This window comes from Sander vitreus, chromosome 16 (genome assembly GCF_031162955.1).
Source record: "Sander vitreus isolate 19-12246 chromosome 16, sanVit1, whole genome shotgun sequence".
NCBI classification, from domain to species: domain Eukaryota; kingdom Metazoa; phylum Chordata; class Actinopteri; order Perciformes; family Percidae; genus Sander; species Sander vitreus.
This window is the reverse complement of record NC_135870.1, coordinates 3,641,205-3,657,903: the sequence shown is the minus strand read 5'-3', so window position 1 is coordinate 3,657,903 and position 16,699 is coordinate 3,641,205. Positions and strand designations below refer to the sequence as shown.

At 42.3% G+C, this 16,699-nt stretch overlaps 1 protein-coding gene across 3 annotated transcripts in view; it reads left to right on the top strand.

Moving 5' to 3' along the window:
• Positions 1–16,699, top strand: part of ogdhb (oxoglutarate dehydrogenase b) — a 35,257-nt gene that overhangs the window by 11,629 nt on the left and 6,929 nt on the right. Inside the window, exons 5-20 of one of the 3 annotated variants that reach the window (XM_078272003.1) lie at positions 2,024–2,139; positions 4,856–5,010; positions 5,879–6,025; positions 6,329–6,419; positions 7,749–7,928; positions 8,004–8,132; positions 9,833–10,012; positions 11,108–11,260; positions 12,021–12,123; positions 12,234–12,362; positions 12,840–12,990; positions 14,132–14,259; positions 15,182–15,360; positions 15,486–15,557; positions 16,059–16,184; positions 16,319–16,391. In XM_078272003.1, the coding sequence (XP_078128129.1) occupies positions 2,024–2,139; positions 4,856–5,010; positions 5,879–6,025; positions 6,329–6,419; positions 7,749–7,928; positions 8,004–8,132; positions 9,833–10,012; positions 11,108–11,260; positions 12,021–12,123; positions 12,234–12,362; positions 12,840–12,990; positions 14,132–14,259; positions 15,182–15,360; positions 15,486–15,557; positions 16,059–16,184; positions 16,319–16,391 (2,112 nt within the window). Of the gene's footprint in view, positions 1–2,023; positions 2,140–3,111; positions 3,194–3,218; positions 3,326–4,855; positions 5,011–5,878; positions 6,026–6,328; positions 6,420–7,748; positions 7,929–8,003; positions 8,133–9,832; positions 10,013–11,107; positions 11,261–12,020; positions 12,124–12,233; positions 12,363–12,839; positions 12,991–14,131; positions 14,260–15,181; positions 15,361–15,485; positions 15,558–16,058; positions 16,185–16,318; positions 16,392–16,699 lie in introns of those variants that run through there. The other 2 variants (XM_078272005.1, XM_078272004.1) reach the window with 2 other exon arrangements.

Here is a 16,699-nt window from a genome sequence, read left to right as displayed (position 1 = left end):
TTATCAGTCCTGGTTGTTATTTGCGTTCCGCTGCTCCTCACAGTGTCTTGTCTAACGTACCGTGTGGTTTATTACAAGGTGACCTTTAAGAATTCCTAGTGTTAGAAAAAAACATAAACTCACAAAAAAAAGAAGGTCAGAACAATGACAACTTTAAAGCTGGTCCTTTTTTCGTAAAAAAATTATTTTGTTGCATGACCTTTTTTCCCCACAGTTTTATTAAAAAACGGGCTAACCAAAAACTAGGGATGGACTGAATCCAGATTTTTGGGATTCGGCTGAATACCGAATCCACTGGTTAAGATTCTGCCGAAACCGAATACTCCTCCCATCCTCAGTCCATAAACACAGTAATGAAGTAAACAACGTCCACAGCCTCTAAAATAGTTAAATGTTACAACTTAATGTTGAATTCACACACTCTTTTCACATCGTAGGAAAGCACATTGCTATCGCCAGATGAGTGACAATTTTGTTTGGCAAATGTTCGCTAACCAGTGTATGATGAAGGCGTGTGGGGGGGGGTGAAATTAGAAAGCTAACGGCCGCCGCAGCAGCCGGCCGTTCGTTCGCTCCGCTCCCAATGTAGGGAGACTCGTTTTTAGCTGTGACTGTCCTTCCTTTGCCGTACCTGAAGTTGCTGCATTTTGGCTGCTGTCTGCAGATTCCTTCATGCTCAGCTCGTATTCTTTCAGATGTTTCATACCAGATGTTGTAACAGCGGTGATGTTGTGTATTGTTTAGGGTCCTCGCCACCACGAGACTAATCGGCATTGCAGATTGAACATGCAGCTGGACTTGAATGGCCTTCTTCTGACTGAAAGTACTGCCAAACAACACTTTTTCTGCTCACCAGTTCCATTTCCACTTTCTCACAGCCTGCTGCATTGAACGCTCCACCTACGTAAACACCTTCCCGTAATCAACGGCGGCGTCATCACGTCGACCAGCGTAGTGCAAGCGTAGGGTTCAGTGGAAAAAAATTCTAAGGTTTGGCAGAAACCAAACCCCGTCAAAAAGCCCAATATTCAGCCGAATCCTGGATTCGGTGCATCCCTACCAAAAACAGAACTTCCACACAAAAAAACAAACGGATTCATTGATAAGTCAATCAACTGAAAATGTAACGGTCACTGTTGTAACACTCGGAGAGCGCAGACCTCCTCCAAGGCCAAATGCATTATCTCGCTAACGGCGGTGAAAGATAATTCATGTATGCCGCTGTGAATCGGCTCCGACTCAAAATGAAATGGGTTCTTTCTTGACCTGTGCTACACCCTTCCACTAAATTTCACAAAATTCACGAAAATCATATTTATGTTTTTCCGTAATTCTGCTGACGAACAAACAAACTCATTTTGAAGAAGATATTTTTACATAGGCAAGGCAGCTTTATTTGTACAGCACATTTCAGCAACGGGGCAATTCAAAGTGCTTTACATGAAACATTAAAGAGCAGTTAGAAATGATTTAAAAACCGATAAAAGACGTTTAAAATAGAGAATAAAATGTACAGCGCAGTATAAGATTCCAACTTGGGCCTCCCAGAGGACTTATGTTAAATGAACAATCCACACATCTTGGCGTGGAAAAAGTACTTTTATTTTATGGTACAATTTCTTCCAGCTTCTCAATTGTGAGAATGACCTGCTTTTCTTTGTCTAATGCGTAAAGTAAATATTTTTGGGGTTTTTAAGATGTTTATTTTCTGACATTTTATAGATTCAACTATTATTTGATGTTCTCAATTAATAGGACGCTTCTGTGACACGCTGCGTGGAATCGCAGCATTGTCAGGAGTGGCCGTGATTGCCGGCGGCTGCGCGGAGTGATCCATATTTTCAGGGTTTTTTTAAACGGTATAATACTAGTACAAACGGAACACGGGGAGGGTAACTCCACTTGGAGTGTGTTCTGTATAACACTGCTCTTCCCCCCCCTCCCCCCATTTCCCCTACCTTAACCTGGTCTGCATTCCTGTGCTCGTTTGGGATTTCTCCTCATGTTAATGTCTTCACAACAGGTTTTTACGGGCTGGTTGAATCCGACTTGGACAAGGTGTTCCGGCTTCCCAAGACCACCTTCATCGGTGGCAGCGAGGTCTCTTTGCCTCTCAGAGAGATTATACGACGTCTGGAGGTAAAATACTTTAAAATGAGTCAACTTTGTTCAAATACATCCACATTCCTATACTGATAATAACTTGATTTGTATAGCACCTTTCATGCAGAGATGCAGTCCAAAGTCCTTCACGAAATGGGATAAAGAAAACATGTAAAATGTATGATTATAAAACTCTGCCATTACAATTAAATGAATAGTAAAACTTTAGAGCTGACGGATGGTGGTGGAATTACCCAAATTAAAAGCCAGAATAGAACCGTCCTTAATTTTGAGTTTGCTGTTCTAAAATCAAGATTAGATTAGATTCAACTATATTGGGTACAAGAACTGAGATAACAGAGCAGAGTAATGTACTGTACATGCGTATAGGTGTAATACATGTACGGTATGACAGTTTAAGGGCATAGAAACAAAAAGTAGCTTCACCGGATTTCTTGTGAGAAACATTAGGAACACCGGAGCAAGCTTGAGATCCTCTGGATCTTTGAGATCTTGTATCTGTTCCAGATTTATTTATTTTTTTGTCCTTTTACTTTTATTTTATGTTCCAACAAACAACTGTCAAATGTTCCACTTTCTTGCTTGTAGGTGTTCCTAATGTTTCTCACAAGAAATCCGGGGAAGCTGAAACATTAGAAACACTCGCTCATTAAGAACACTTAGTTTCCAGTTTGCCGTTTTAAAATCAAGTTAAGATTCAACTTTAATGACTACAAGAACTGAGACAACAAAATGCAGTTTAGCGACTAACCGGAAGTACAAAAAGCAGTGAAGTGCAGAGGAATGTACCGTATTTTCCGGACTATAAGTCGCACTTATTTTCATACTTTGGCTGGTCCTGCGACTTATAGTCAGATGCGACTTATATATCAAAATATATATAATTTAACACGTTTTTAAATGTTATTTCATGCTGAAAACATTACCGTCTACAGCTGCGAGAGGCACTCTAGGCTTGTGACAGCTATATGCTGCTCCTAAAGACAACTGAGAAAGAAAAGAAACTGCAGGCGACTCTATGAACGAGAGTTTGGAGTGAGAGAGAAACTTGTGAGGGACTGGAGAAAAGGTTAGTCTCACTGCAATGAAGAAAACAAAGAAAGCTAGTCGCGTTGAAATCCAGATGGCCAGAGCTGGAGGAAGGAGTCCACAGATGGGTGCTTGAACAACGTGCTGCTGGGAGAGGCTCGTCAACAGTGCAGTTACGTTACGTTAACATAGAGGACACCTACCGTATTCAGCCCCTTGTTCTGGGGGGCTGTTGGGTAGTTTAATAACTGTTAATGTGTTACGTTAACATAGCGACACCTACCGTATTCAGCCCCTTGTTCTGGCTGCTGTTGTGTAGTTTAATAACTGTTAATGTGTTACGTTAACATAGCGACACCTACCGTATTCAGCCCCTTGTTCTGGGGGCTGTTGGGTAGTTTAATAACTGTTAATGTGTTACGTTAGCATAGCGGACACCTACCGTATTCAGCCCCTTGTTCTGGGGGCTGTTGGGTAGTTTAATAACTGTTAATGTGTTACGTTAACATAGCGACACCTACCGTATTCAGCCCCTTGTTCTGGCTGCTGTTGTGTAGTTTAATAACTGTTAATGTGTTACGTTAACATAGCGACACCTACCGTATTCAGCCCCTTGTTCTGGCTGCTTTGTAGTTTAATAACTGTTAATGTGTTACGTTAACGTAGAGGACACCTACCGTATTCAGCCCCTTGTTCTGGCTGCTTTGTAGTTTAATAACTGTTAATGTGTTACGTTAACGTAGAGGACACCTACCGTATTCAGCCCCTTGTTCTGGCTGCTGTTGTGTAGTTTAATAACTTGCCTTTCCAGATTAAATGTCTGTTCTTGGTCTTGGATTTTGTGAAATAAATTTCTAAATAAATGCGACTTATAGTCCAGTGCGACTTATATATGTTTTTTTCCTCTTCATGACGCATTTTTTTGACTGATGCGACTTATACTCCGGAGCGACTTATAGTCCGGAAAATACGGTACATATCGTCACTGTCGTCAAAACCTTGTATGTCCAAAACAGTCATACAAGGGAAACAAAGGCAAATTTGAAAACTTTTAGTTGAGCTATAAAATTGCCTTTGTCACTGGTTAAATATTTGTAAAACCAAACACAGACAGACATAAAGGCTGACAAAATGACAAAATATGGAGATACAAGGAAGGTTTCTGCCCAACAGCAAGGATATGTACAGGGGTCATAAATATTCAGTATGACAGTTTAGGAGGCATAAAAACAAAATGTAGCTTCACCGGTTTCTTGTTAGAAACATTAGTAACACCTCAAAGAAAGAAAGTGGAACATCTAATAGTTGTTGCTGTTGGAACATAAAATGAAAAGTAATTACAATTAACTTGATAATCTGGAACACATGAAAGATATCGAGGATCTCAAGCTACGTACAGATTTACTGATACAAGAAGCTGAGAGATTAGAAATAATAGCAAGGAGCAAGGCCATGAAGAGCCTTGAAAACAATCAATATTTAAAAATATATATTCCAAAACAAACTGTGAGCCGGTGTGAGTCGATTGCAAATCACATGTATAGTCTAAAATCACTCCCATATATGTTCATTTGTCTTAATCTGTTTGCAGACAGCTAAACACTGAGCGCTGCTTCTAAAATGTAACCAAACAAACGATACTGAAGACTAGACTCGTTAAAGTCTCCGTTTGACGATTCACATCGTTCCCTCTCTCTTCTAGATGGCCTACTGTCAACATATTGGAGTAGAGTTTATGTTCATTAACGACATGGAGCAGTGCCAGTGGATCAGACAGAAGTTCGAGACCCCGGGAGTCATGCAGTTCAGCCTGGAAGAAAAGAAGAGACTTTTGGCCAGAATGATCCGATCCACAAGGTCTGTTGTTGTTGTTTCTTTTTCACATTCCTCTAACACACCTCAGTAGTTGATGCATAACTCTCGCCAAAATGCAACCTAGGGTCTTTTTGTGAATGTACCGAGTCAAACTTTTGTTTAAAAGCATAATTGGCACAGAAGCGCCACTTTTAAGATTGACCGTATTTTCGTTTTCGGTCAAATGGCCTTTTGAATGGCAGTGCTAGGGGGCGCTACTATGATCGCATCAAAATTGCTACGCCGAATGCAACGTAACAGGGAGGAGAGTAAAGATGGAAAGCTCCTAAAGCTTAGTTCCATATAGCGCGGATAATTAGTAGTTTTGTCGTTCATATAAGAATGACATTTCCTCATATGGAGTCCGTTCATTCACATTCGATACTTTTTGACGGGCGAGATGGTAGCGCCCGGAAACAACCACAGCTAAAGTGAGTCGTTCAAAACCTTTCTTTTTAGTAAACTCTGGGTACCCAAACAATGTTGTCAAAGCTTTCGTTAAGGTGTAGAGCCCCTGGTGATACTTGGAGCAATGTTTCATGTTGTGTCGAGCCTTCTTAGTGTTTTAAAAATAGTGATTTTGATGCGATCATAGTAGCGCCCCTAGCACTCAGCAGCCATTTGACCAAAAACGAAAATACGGTCAATCTTAAAAGTGGCGCTTCCGTCCTAAATATGCTTTTAAACGAAAGTCTGACTCGGGTACATTCACAAAAAGACCCTAGGTTGCATTTTGGTCGAGAGTTACGCTTTAATTTGAAAAGCATGCAGAGCAGCTGGAGGGCGAGGTGTTTCTCTGAGTCTGGGGAAGGAGGATGGGGGATAGATGTTCTGAGCCACAGTGTGAAGCAGCACAACCACCTGTTCACAGGTTTGAGGAGTTCCTCCAGAGGAAGTGGTCCTCGGAGAAACGCTTCGGTCTGGAAGGCTGCGAATCGCTCATCCCGGCCCTCAAGACGATCATCGACAAGTCCAGTCAGCGCGGAGTGGAGAGTGTGATCATGGGGATGCCTCACAGGTAAACACTGTTACGTCTTTTAGAATAAATGAAAATGTGTAGTCTATATCCACAACGTTCCACTTATATTATTTCATTTGTATTACTTGTTTATGTGATCATTTTGTCAGAGATTTTTTTTTTTTTAAATCTGTTGTTACAGCCTATAGGCGTGCATACAAAGATGTGTTTCACATTATGAATTTGATGCCTGATGAATATATATGTCTCTTATAAACCCAACGCTGACAGTCAGTCCTTGAAATGCCGATGAAATGAATTTGCCTGACTGTTCCTTCCCAATGTGTGGTTCTCCGTCTCCAGAGGGAGGCTGAATGTGCTGGCTAACGTGATCCGCAAGGAGCTGGAACAAATCTTCTGCCAGTTTGACTCTAAACTAGAGGCTGCTGACGAGGTTTGACCATTAACTGCTGAGAGAGATTTAATCCACTGCCAATTAATCTGTTGATTTTTTTCTTTTTTAAGGATTCATCGATCATTTGTCCAGACCAGTGGTCTTCACTATTTTTTTCATGATAAAACAAAGTCAATAGGAGAGCCACTTTTACCGCAAAGTATCAAAAAGTTACTTCCAGTCATAAGTAGCATGCCTCCAGCGCCCGCGTCGTTAAAACAGCAAATGCACCTGCGCCCATCTTTGCGCCCATGGGCGTGCTGGTCTTACAGGGAGGTGTGTTCAGGTGCATTCTGGGCGTATTGCTATCTTGAGGCAGCAGGAAGTGATCGCGCCCTTGACCAACAAAAACCTGGTCTAAAGTCAATAACCCAGCATTTCATTTTTATTTTAATAGCAAATTAGTAAAATGCGCCTTATGTACAGCGCGTGCTTGTTACACACACAGGGAGCACAGCAGCACACAAACACGCAAAAGATTACAAATAAAAATATTACGGTGCAAATCCTCCATCATAACAGCAATGCTCCAAGGTCCAAACGTGCCTGGCTTTTAAAGGGAATGGGAGATGATCTCTGATTGGTTGATTGCATGTTACAAACACACCTCTGATTAATGAAGACACAACCCTTTTGAACCATGTGCACAGACCCTTTTTCCGATGTCAAACTAGCAAAAGTGGATTTGGACACGCCCTAAACGCACCTGCACCTGCGTCCTGTAATGCCACTGTTTGGGGTTATTTTTTAAATCAAAATTATTTGTAATAGAACAGACTTAGGGTTATGTTATAGCGCTGCTTGTTTTGAATGTTTTTATGAAATATCTGTATTGACCCGCATGATCATATCACCGTGTTATTTACCGCCACGCGAGCCACAAATTCAAGCTTGGCAAGCCGCTTCTCAGAGCCCAATGTGATTTCTTTGCTCGACATTTGATGAGAGGAAGTGAAGTGAGAAGATTGGTACCACCCTATGTCTGGAGAGTGGAATCCATCTTCTGATTGAACGCTTGGCGATAAAGCAAATAAGCATATTTTCCAAAATGTCAAACTGTGTTTTTAAAATGGTGTGTTTTGACTTTGTTCTGACCAACAGGCCAAAAAAACTAAAGACAATTGATTTAAAATCATAGAAGAGAGTAAAGCTGGAAATTTTTGACTTGATAAATTACCTTAACGATTAACTGACAATCTAAATTAGGGTAATTCATTTTCTCTTAAACAACTAATCGATTTAAAAGCTAATCATTTAGCGCTAGTTTTGTCATGGAAAATTAAGCCTGAATACGGTAGCTTTAACTCTTTCCTGATGCTCTGCTCTCAGGGTTCTGGTGACGTGAAATATCACCTGGGGATGTATCACAAGAGGATGAACCGAGTCAGCGACCGGGAAATCACGATGTCACTCATGGCGAACCCGTCCCACCTGGAAGCAGCGGACCCGGTGGTGCAGGGAAAGACCAAAGCTGAGCAGTTCTACTGTGGAGACACTGAGGGCAAGAGGGTACGCAGAGTTTTGTACAAACGTATGGAAGAAAAAGCTTGTAATACGTTTGTAACCTGACAAATGATTTCCCAGGCGATGTCCATTCTGATTCACGGCGATGCTGCATTTGCAGGCCAGGGTATCGTGTACGAGACGTTCCACCTGTCTGACCTGCCGTCCTACACCACACACGGCACCATACACGTGGTGGTCAACAACCAGGTACGCACTGTTAAGCCTGATTTATGGTTCTGTGATGATTGATGAATCCACGCTGTAGGTACGGCATAGAGAGGGACCCTACACTGTACCTTACTCTGTAGCCTAATGAGCACCTCCCCAGAAATGTAACTACACGTCTGTGATTGGTCTGCTTGGACATAGCTTCGCAGCGTCGCAATTCCCGGGTTCTCCTTCTCTGTAACCAACATGAAATCGAGGAAAGGGCTAACTTTTCCTGCTACAGCTTTCTGACCGTGGGGAGACACTTTGTTTCTCGGTCTCCACCGCCAGAGTGGGTTCTCGCTCCGAAGCTAATCACCGTCACTCTCTTACTGGCTTTACCACACGCACGCCGGCTCTGCTATTCTCTTAAAGAGAGAGGCTACAACAACGCAAACACACCAGCACACAATTATAAATCCTCACAACTAGGGTTGGGTACCGAATCCTACGCAACCGGTAGGAATCAGACCGGATTAAAACACAAATTTCGGTTCCTCATTTCGGTTCCACCTAATGTGTCGGCTGAAATATTTTCCCTCTGTCGCTCCGAAAACAGACGTAAAAATATCACACTTTCTCTGTAGTCTACCGTTAGCTAGCTACGGTAAATGTAGGCTACTTTTAAAATGCCACATTTTCCCTCTGGGCTCACCAAAACGGACGTAAAAGCCTTTCTTTGATGTCATTTTTCAGTTTTTCATGAATCGGTTCAGGAATCGGAATCGTTCTAAAAGTACCGGTTCAGCATTGGAATCGTAAATAACCCAACCCTACTCACAACTGCGTTGGCCACTTATGTACTGTATGCTACAGCTTAGGTATTGTGTAGAGCGCTACTACTATAAATAAGCATTTAGCGTGCACTCACACACATTGCGGCGGCCCTCAGGTGGATAAGCAGGTCTTTCCACTCATTTTGAATGTGGTTAGAGTGTTTAGCTGCCTGCGGCGAAAATTTCGGAGCAATTCAACTTTTAGAGAAACACAACCCAACGTCATCCTGCGGTGGCCAGTCATATAACTGGCAATCAGACTTGTCCGTGTTTTTGAGGGCAGTGTGAGAGTCCTGTACAGGAAACGGGAAACATCACTGCCTCTATCGCTGCCACAAGAACGTTTTAAAACACCAAACGCAAGCACTGAACTGCCCGGAAGTTTGTGGAACAGTTGACCATTCCCTAAGTCTCTAGTCTCTTTTTTTCTCTCTCTCTTTCGCCGTGAAATGAAGCTGCCTTCAAGTGCGGTCAGAAATATCGAGATCAAAAAAGGATCTGACAGAAAAGAATAATTGTGAAATTTAAAGTCTACTTGTGTTACATTGGGCGGTTAAATGACACAACACGAAATTGCACACATGGGCTGTTTCAGTGACACGACAACCCTGCGGCGTATCGCACAGTCGCGTTTTTCAGCATATACTGTGATTTTGAAGCTGATTGAGTCCAAAGAGTTTACCTCAATTAAATATATTGAAAATAAAACCAGTTTAGCTACATGAAATGTTTTCTTGAAGTGGTGAAGGCATGCTACATCATGAAACGGCGACCTGCTCCTGAGATTCTCATTTTACCCCTTTGTTACTTTATTTTGGATTTGATTGAACACAGATTGAATACACAGCATGAAACGACAAAGGAGAGTACAGTTTGCTGGTTTTGCTGTTAATACACTAATTATTGATACTCTCATCCACGCAGATCGGTTTCACCACAGATCCCAGGATGGCGCGTTCATCTGCTTATCCTACAGATGTCGCACGGGTCGTCAACGCTCCCATCTTCCACGTCAACGCAGACGACCCGGAGGCTGTGGTATATGTGTGTGAAGTAGCAGCCGAATGGAGGAACACCTTCCATAAAGATGTAGTCGTAGACCTGGTATGTGTATAAAAACTATTCTTCATCGCTCTTACATTAAATGCAAGGAGTTTCCTCTTATCAGATGATGGTTTTGGGATTGTTATTGTGGATCCCAGGCAGAATGAAGACATTTTAATTATCTACTGACAACAGTACAGCCTTTTTGTTTTTTTTTCCTTTCTAAACCAATTACATTGGGGCGCAGGTAGCTCACCTGGTAGAGCGGGCGCCCATATATAGAGGTTTACTCCTCGACGCAGCAGCCGCGGGTTCGACTCCGACATGCGGCCCTTTGCTGTATGTCATTCCCCCCTTCATGTCTAAGCTGTCCTATATAAAAGGTCTAAAATGGCCATAAATAAAACAATTATATTGCACATATTTGTTATAGTGTCTTTGTGCATACTTTTTGTTTTATATCTACTCTGTATTTATGTTCTTGACTGTAGCAGTACTTTGTTTTATTGATAATTCCCTTTTTTTTAAATGTTTATTGTTTTCCTGTTTGCACCTAATACACCAAGGCAAACTCCTTGCAATAAAATCAGATTCTGATTCTGAAATGTATTGCATCATTAGCTACAGTTTCCAAGAAATTGAAGAGAGAGGCCTGATAGGTTTCGGGAAGTCGAGCAACTACTTTCAAGGAAAGATTGAAAGCAGGAGTGGTCACCTGGGGGGTGGGCAGTCGTCAAAGAGCGTGGTAGAGATGCGACATTCGTTTAATATGGGGATATAATAGCTTTCAGACAGACATTCATAGTGTTGCACACAAAAAGTGACAGAAATAGTTGTGTTAAAAAACACTTGAGAGAGAAGGTCAAACCCTGGCTCCTCTTACCTCCACACATCTGAAAGAGATGTTGATCTCAGATCCTCAGTTTCAGAAAGTTAAAGAAATTGTCCGACACAGCCCCCCACTCCAATTCTGACATTGGAAAGGTGTGGAGGGAGGGGTTTACCAAGCTGCTACAACGTCCGACAAGCAGTTCAGATGGAATATACCGGCGCCTTAAAATATATTTATAATATATAAAAATGGTCACTTGATTGTGTGCACAAGAGAAATGTGAAAAGAAAAGCATGCCTAAACTCTTGCCTTCTCACATTCAGGTGTGTTACAGGCGTAACGGGCATAACGAGATGGATGAGCCGATGTTCACGCAGCCGCTGATGTACAAGCAGATCAAGAAGCAGATAGGTGTCCTGCAGCAGTTTGCTGGAAAATTAATCGCAGAGGGAGTCGTCACAACACAAGCCTATGAGGTAAAGCAACATGCACTGTTGTAGGTCATACCGCTTGTCATCCAACATCTAAAATATGTGCAAGATTCTGTACTAGACAAGGAGGTTGTCTTGCACAGTGTGACAATTTTAAACCATTAAATTCTCTATATTCCAAAAAGCCTCTGTGTCACATTTACCTTGAGACAATTTGCAATCTCTGCAACTATTTGAAATTTGTGTGAGGAGCTCTGATGTCCTTATAGGACAGAAACGTCCTTCATCAACACTGCAGTGCTCCATAAAACGGCAGCAATGCCCCGTGTAGAAACCAGGAAAAACAGCATGTTTTTGCCCCATAGAGTTAACATGGGATCAAAAATTTTGGGTTTTAGTGGAGACATTTTTGTCCTTAAGGGTCGGAGTGTCTGTATTTTGGATACACCGTTTTTTATGGACTTATTATAGGAGCTGAATTGATTAAAAAGCCAAAAATGTCCATAGAAGAGAATGAAGTATTATACGCTGACGACAAGCCACTTCGAAGCAGTAAATCCTGTAAACTATAGGGGAGAAATGAATGAGGTCCAATGTCGGAAGAAAACACCTTCTTCCTGTTCTGAAAGTTGCCACAACTCGAAAGCTGTCAAACCCCCTTTCACTCTCTGGAGGAGGTGAATACGTTGGGCAACCTGTACAGGCTTGTGGCGAAGTAATAAGCTACTATACACAAGGCAGAGAGTTGCTACTTTGGACACCGGCACTGTGAAGCTTTCAGTAAACTCGCATCCATCTCTTTCAGGAGGAAGTTGCGAGGTACGACAAAATCTGCGAGGATGCTTACGCTCGCTCCAAAGATGAGAAGATCCTTCACATCAAACACTGGCTGGACTCACCATGGCCTGGTAACGAGTGTTGTTTTTTTCCCCCCCCGTTTAATGAATCTTACGTTTAAACTGCAGTGGACTTTTTTTGCAGCATGGGTCTGTGATGTCTTTGTGTGTCTTGTCTGTAGATTTTTTCACAAAGGAGGGACAGCCCAAAAGTATGAACTGCCCTTCCACTGGCATCAGTGAAAAAGAGCTCAACCATATTGGAAACATTGCTGCCTCCGTCCCAGAGGAAGACTTCACGATACACGGAGGTACTGTCCGCTCTCCTCCTCCTGTTTCAACCACGGGTTAATGCATAGACTCTATAAGTAAAGCCAAAAACGTCAAAGTACACGTCAAATACATTTTTCCCAAAGATGCTCATTGTCATTTCACGTAGTTCCGATCTTGCCGATGTTTGTTCAAGTGTTAATTTTTCTGATAAATTTGGTTTTAATTAGTTAATCGATTCAAAAACTGGGATTGACTCGCGATTGGTTTTGGGCAAGTGTATGGGCGGGACTTTGGTACCGCAGCTCCACCGTTCGATCACTACTGTGCAAGACTCTGGCTCCAAAATTACAACATGGCAGTGCCTGTATCCGGGATATTTTGGGTTCACTTTTGTACAGCGGGAGGAAATGGAGACGTGTCGTCCATCTTTATATACAGTCGATGATTTCAACCCTCGTAATGTGCTGACAGTCTCTTTTAAATCTGTATTTTGATTCTGTGTGATCATGTTTCAGGTTTGAGTCGTATCCTAAAGGGCCGTGCAAATATGGTGAATCAACGATTGTGCGACTGGGCTCTCGGGGAATATATGGCCTTCGGCTCTCTGCTCAAAGAAGGGATCCACGTACGCCTTAGTGGACAGGATGTGGAGAGGGGCACATTCAGGTAATGCATACACAAAAAGGGAAGTCGCTGGTTTTATTTCTCTCTCTGGTTTTTGGAGAGAGAGAAAGTAGCAGCCGAGGGGAGGTACACCTTCCGTAAAGGTGTAGACGTAGACCTGCTAAGATTATAGGAGTTGTTCCTGATGGCGCTTGCATTATGTGTAGGGGGTTTCCTCTACTTAAATGATGGTTTTGGGATGTTTTAAGGTGGATCCCAGGCAGAATGAAGTCACAGAATGTCAAGACCTATTAATCATCTACTGACATTCACTGGATCATTAGCCACAGCTTCCTAAAAATAGAAATATAGAAAGTAGAGAGAGGCCTGAGAGTTTTCGTGGGTGATTGATAGCAGGAGAGGTAACCTTCATGCCTAAACCCTCCTGTGTCAAATTCAGAGAAACGGTGTGCAAGGAGCGCAGGGAGCGCCGGGAAATATTTGTGTAAAAATGACTTCTTCCTCCTGAAGATCTTTTATGGCTTCAGAGAAACTTCTCTACTTTGGACAACAGAAAGACGAGGCTGACAAATACTTAATGCAGTTTGTCTCAGGAAATAGAGACAGAATTATGCTCTTTTTGTTTTTACCACTTCACTTAATTTCTCTTTTTTGTTTCTAATAGTTCTAATAATACACAAATGGGTGATTTCACCTACTGTACATCTCTCTTTTGTATGTTGTTTTAGGATTAACTGCCATTTCATCTGTGACGTAAACAAGCTTGCACAAAGATAGACGTAGTAATGGTTCAGTCGTTTACTTTTTCAAGCACTGTGCCGATCGGGCAACTGGCTGATTGTATTTACTGGCCATGTAACCTTTGGCAGAAGGGTTCTTTGCAACAACAGTTTAAGTTTTTCTCAGAGATATTTTAGAGGCACAATTGAATGCACCATTAGTTTAACGAGGTGCACCATAAAGTTCTGTCAGAGCCCACATGATTTACCTACAGTGGCAGACTTCAGGGAAGCAGGAGGATTTTCCTGTTCTGTTGTTTAGCCGTCATCTCTGACCCGGGCAGGCTACCGGTTAACGAGCGCAAGTAGGTGGGGGTGGAGAGAGAAAAGATTCTGGGGAAATCGCTTCGGATCCAATTCAATAGTTGAAATCAAAATCTTTTTTTCTCTGATTTGCTTCCCAGCCATCGCCACCATGTTCTTCACGACCAGAACGTTGATAAGAGGATCTGCATCCCAATGAACTACGTCTCGCCTGATCAAGCTCCTTACACGGTCTGCAACAGCTCTCTGTCGGAGTACGGAGTACTGGGTAAGTAGCATACACACAAACCCCGTCAGTTGTTTTAAATGTGTTGGAACTGTGATTGAGGTTCACTTTAGAGAGCCACGCAGACATTTAGGCTACATCTACACTACTAAGTTTTGGTTTTAAAACTAATATCTTCTGCTAAGTTTAAGGCTTTGCGTCTGCACTACTCCGGCGTTTCCGAGCCAGTCCCACCTTGTCCAAGCTAATAAATCCCTGCTCTTTCTTTAACAACATTGTTGTTCTTTCTCCAGAATACTTTCTGTATTTTCTTTTTGTGTCAACTTTGGGGTGGCAGTAGTTCAGTCCGTAGGGAGTTGGATTGGGAACTGGAGGGTCACTGGTCCAAGTCCCCGTATGGACCAAAGTACAGAGTGTGGATTGGTAGCTGGAGAGATGTCAGTTCACCTCCTGGGCACTACCAAAGTGCTCTTGAGCAAGGCACCATACCCCCCAACTGCTCAGGGCGCTGGTCGAGCAGTCGCAACCTGCTGTCACTCTGACATCTCTCCATTTGTGTGTGTGTGTGTGTGTGTGTGTGTGTGTGTGTGCATTCCAGGCCTGTGTGTAGTGATTTAGAACAGAGTGTAAATTGTATGTCACAGTAAAAGTATAAATTAAGTATAACTTCTACATCCGTGATTTTAAACCGCAGAGTAACATCAGACAATCTGTCATGTGAAATGTGTTGTCAGACATGTTAATATGGACGGAGATTAGTTCTGCTACTGGAGCTAAAACTCGTGTGTGGATGGAGATTGTTTTTGTCTCAAAACGCGGCTTAAAAATGAAAAACTAGTCGTGTGAATGCAGCCTTAATCTACTTTAGAAGTTAAGTTGGAGAACCGAGCTCTGAAAATGTTGGAAAGTATTTTATTTGCCCGTCACTGAACCTGCTTTGTTTGTCTGGTTTATCTGTGTGCAGGTTTTGAATTAGGCTTTGCCATGGCCAGTCCCAACGCGCTGGTGCTGTGGGAGGCCCAGTTCGGAGACTTTCATAACACAGCTCAGTGTATCATCGACCAGTTCATCAGCTCGGGCCAGGCCAAGTGGGTGAGACAGAACGGCATTGTGTTGCTGCTTCCTCACGGCATGGAAGGCATGGTAGGAACTAAGAGACTTGATCTGCCACATTCTGCATTTATCTCAACCTCACAGGAGGCTTTGTTAGGAATATGTAACGTGCCAACTCTTGATGTTTTTTGTTTTAATTGTATCTCTTCTCTCAGGGTCCAGAGCACTCGTCTGCCCGCCCTGAAAGGTTTCTACAGATGTGCAATGATGATCCTGATGTTTTCCCTGTGAGTTTGTGTCAGAAACATTCCAATCCTCCCCCCTAAACATCTCCTTATAACTTCTGATTTTGCTCATATACATCAGATTGGATGTGTAGTTTGAGTACAGTTTGAGATTCAGTGTTACTTGCATAAATCTGCTTAGAAATTATAGAAAACTTACAAATTTGAACTCCAGAACCTGCCTGGGACTCATCATGTTTTTGAGTTTTCTTCAGTATCAAAGTAATCCAGTCATAGTTGTCTGTCCATCCATGGGTTCACTGCAAACATGAACTGGTAATAGATAATGTGGCATGCTTTTTAATTTGCCACAATGTGAACTAATTTAGTCTAAAGAAACGCTGTAACTTCCTGTTTACATCTTCCAAAGCATTATAGAAAGTGTAGCTCCACAATAATGTAAGAAGTAAGACAAAGAATGCTAACAGGAGTGACAGAATGATTGATTGGATTTCTGTATATTCTCACTTGCTTCTAACTCTCATCCCTACTTTAATTTGTCAGAAACTGTCAGAGGACTTTGCAGTGCGTCAGCTGTACGACTGTAACTGGATCGTTGTCAACTGCTCTACTCCTGCAAACTACTTCCACGTCCTCCGCAGACAGATCCTGCAGCCCTTCAGGAAGCCTGTAAGACACACACACACACACACACACACACACACACACACCATGAAACGTGACTTCACACACACCATGAAACGTGACTTCACACACAAGATAATGCGGTTTAAGGTCACTGAGCTCTCTCTTTATCTCTTCAGCTGATCGTGTTTACTCCCAAGTCGCTGCTGCGCCATCCTGAGGCCAAGTCCAGCTTTGATCACATGCTGCCAGGTGAGCACCAAGATGATCATAGTTTAGAATTTTCAGATAGTTTTTATTATATTTTAATTTTGACTTTTGGGTTTGATTTTAGTTTGAGTTAGTTTTCAGAGTGTGTTTGCTACTTTTAGTTTAGTTTCAGTTAGTTTTCAGTAGGGATAGACTGATCATCGGGCCGTTTTTTGGCAGTCTGCAGATAAACTGTATCTGCGTTTTATTTGCCTGATAACTGATAAAGTTAATGAATTAAAAAGTGTTGTACTTTGGCTCCTCTCCATCTCTGGGTCTGTCCCTCTGCTTCGGTTTCTCTCACCACTGAG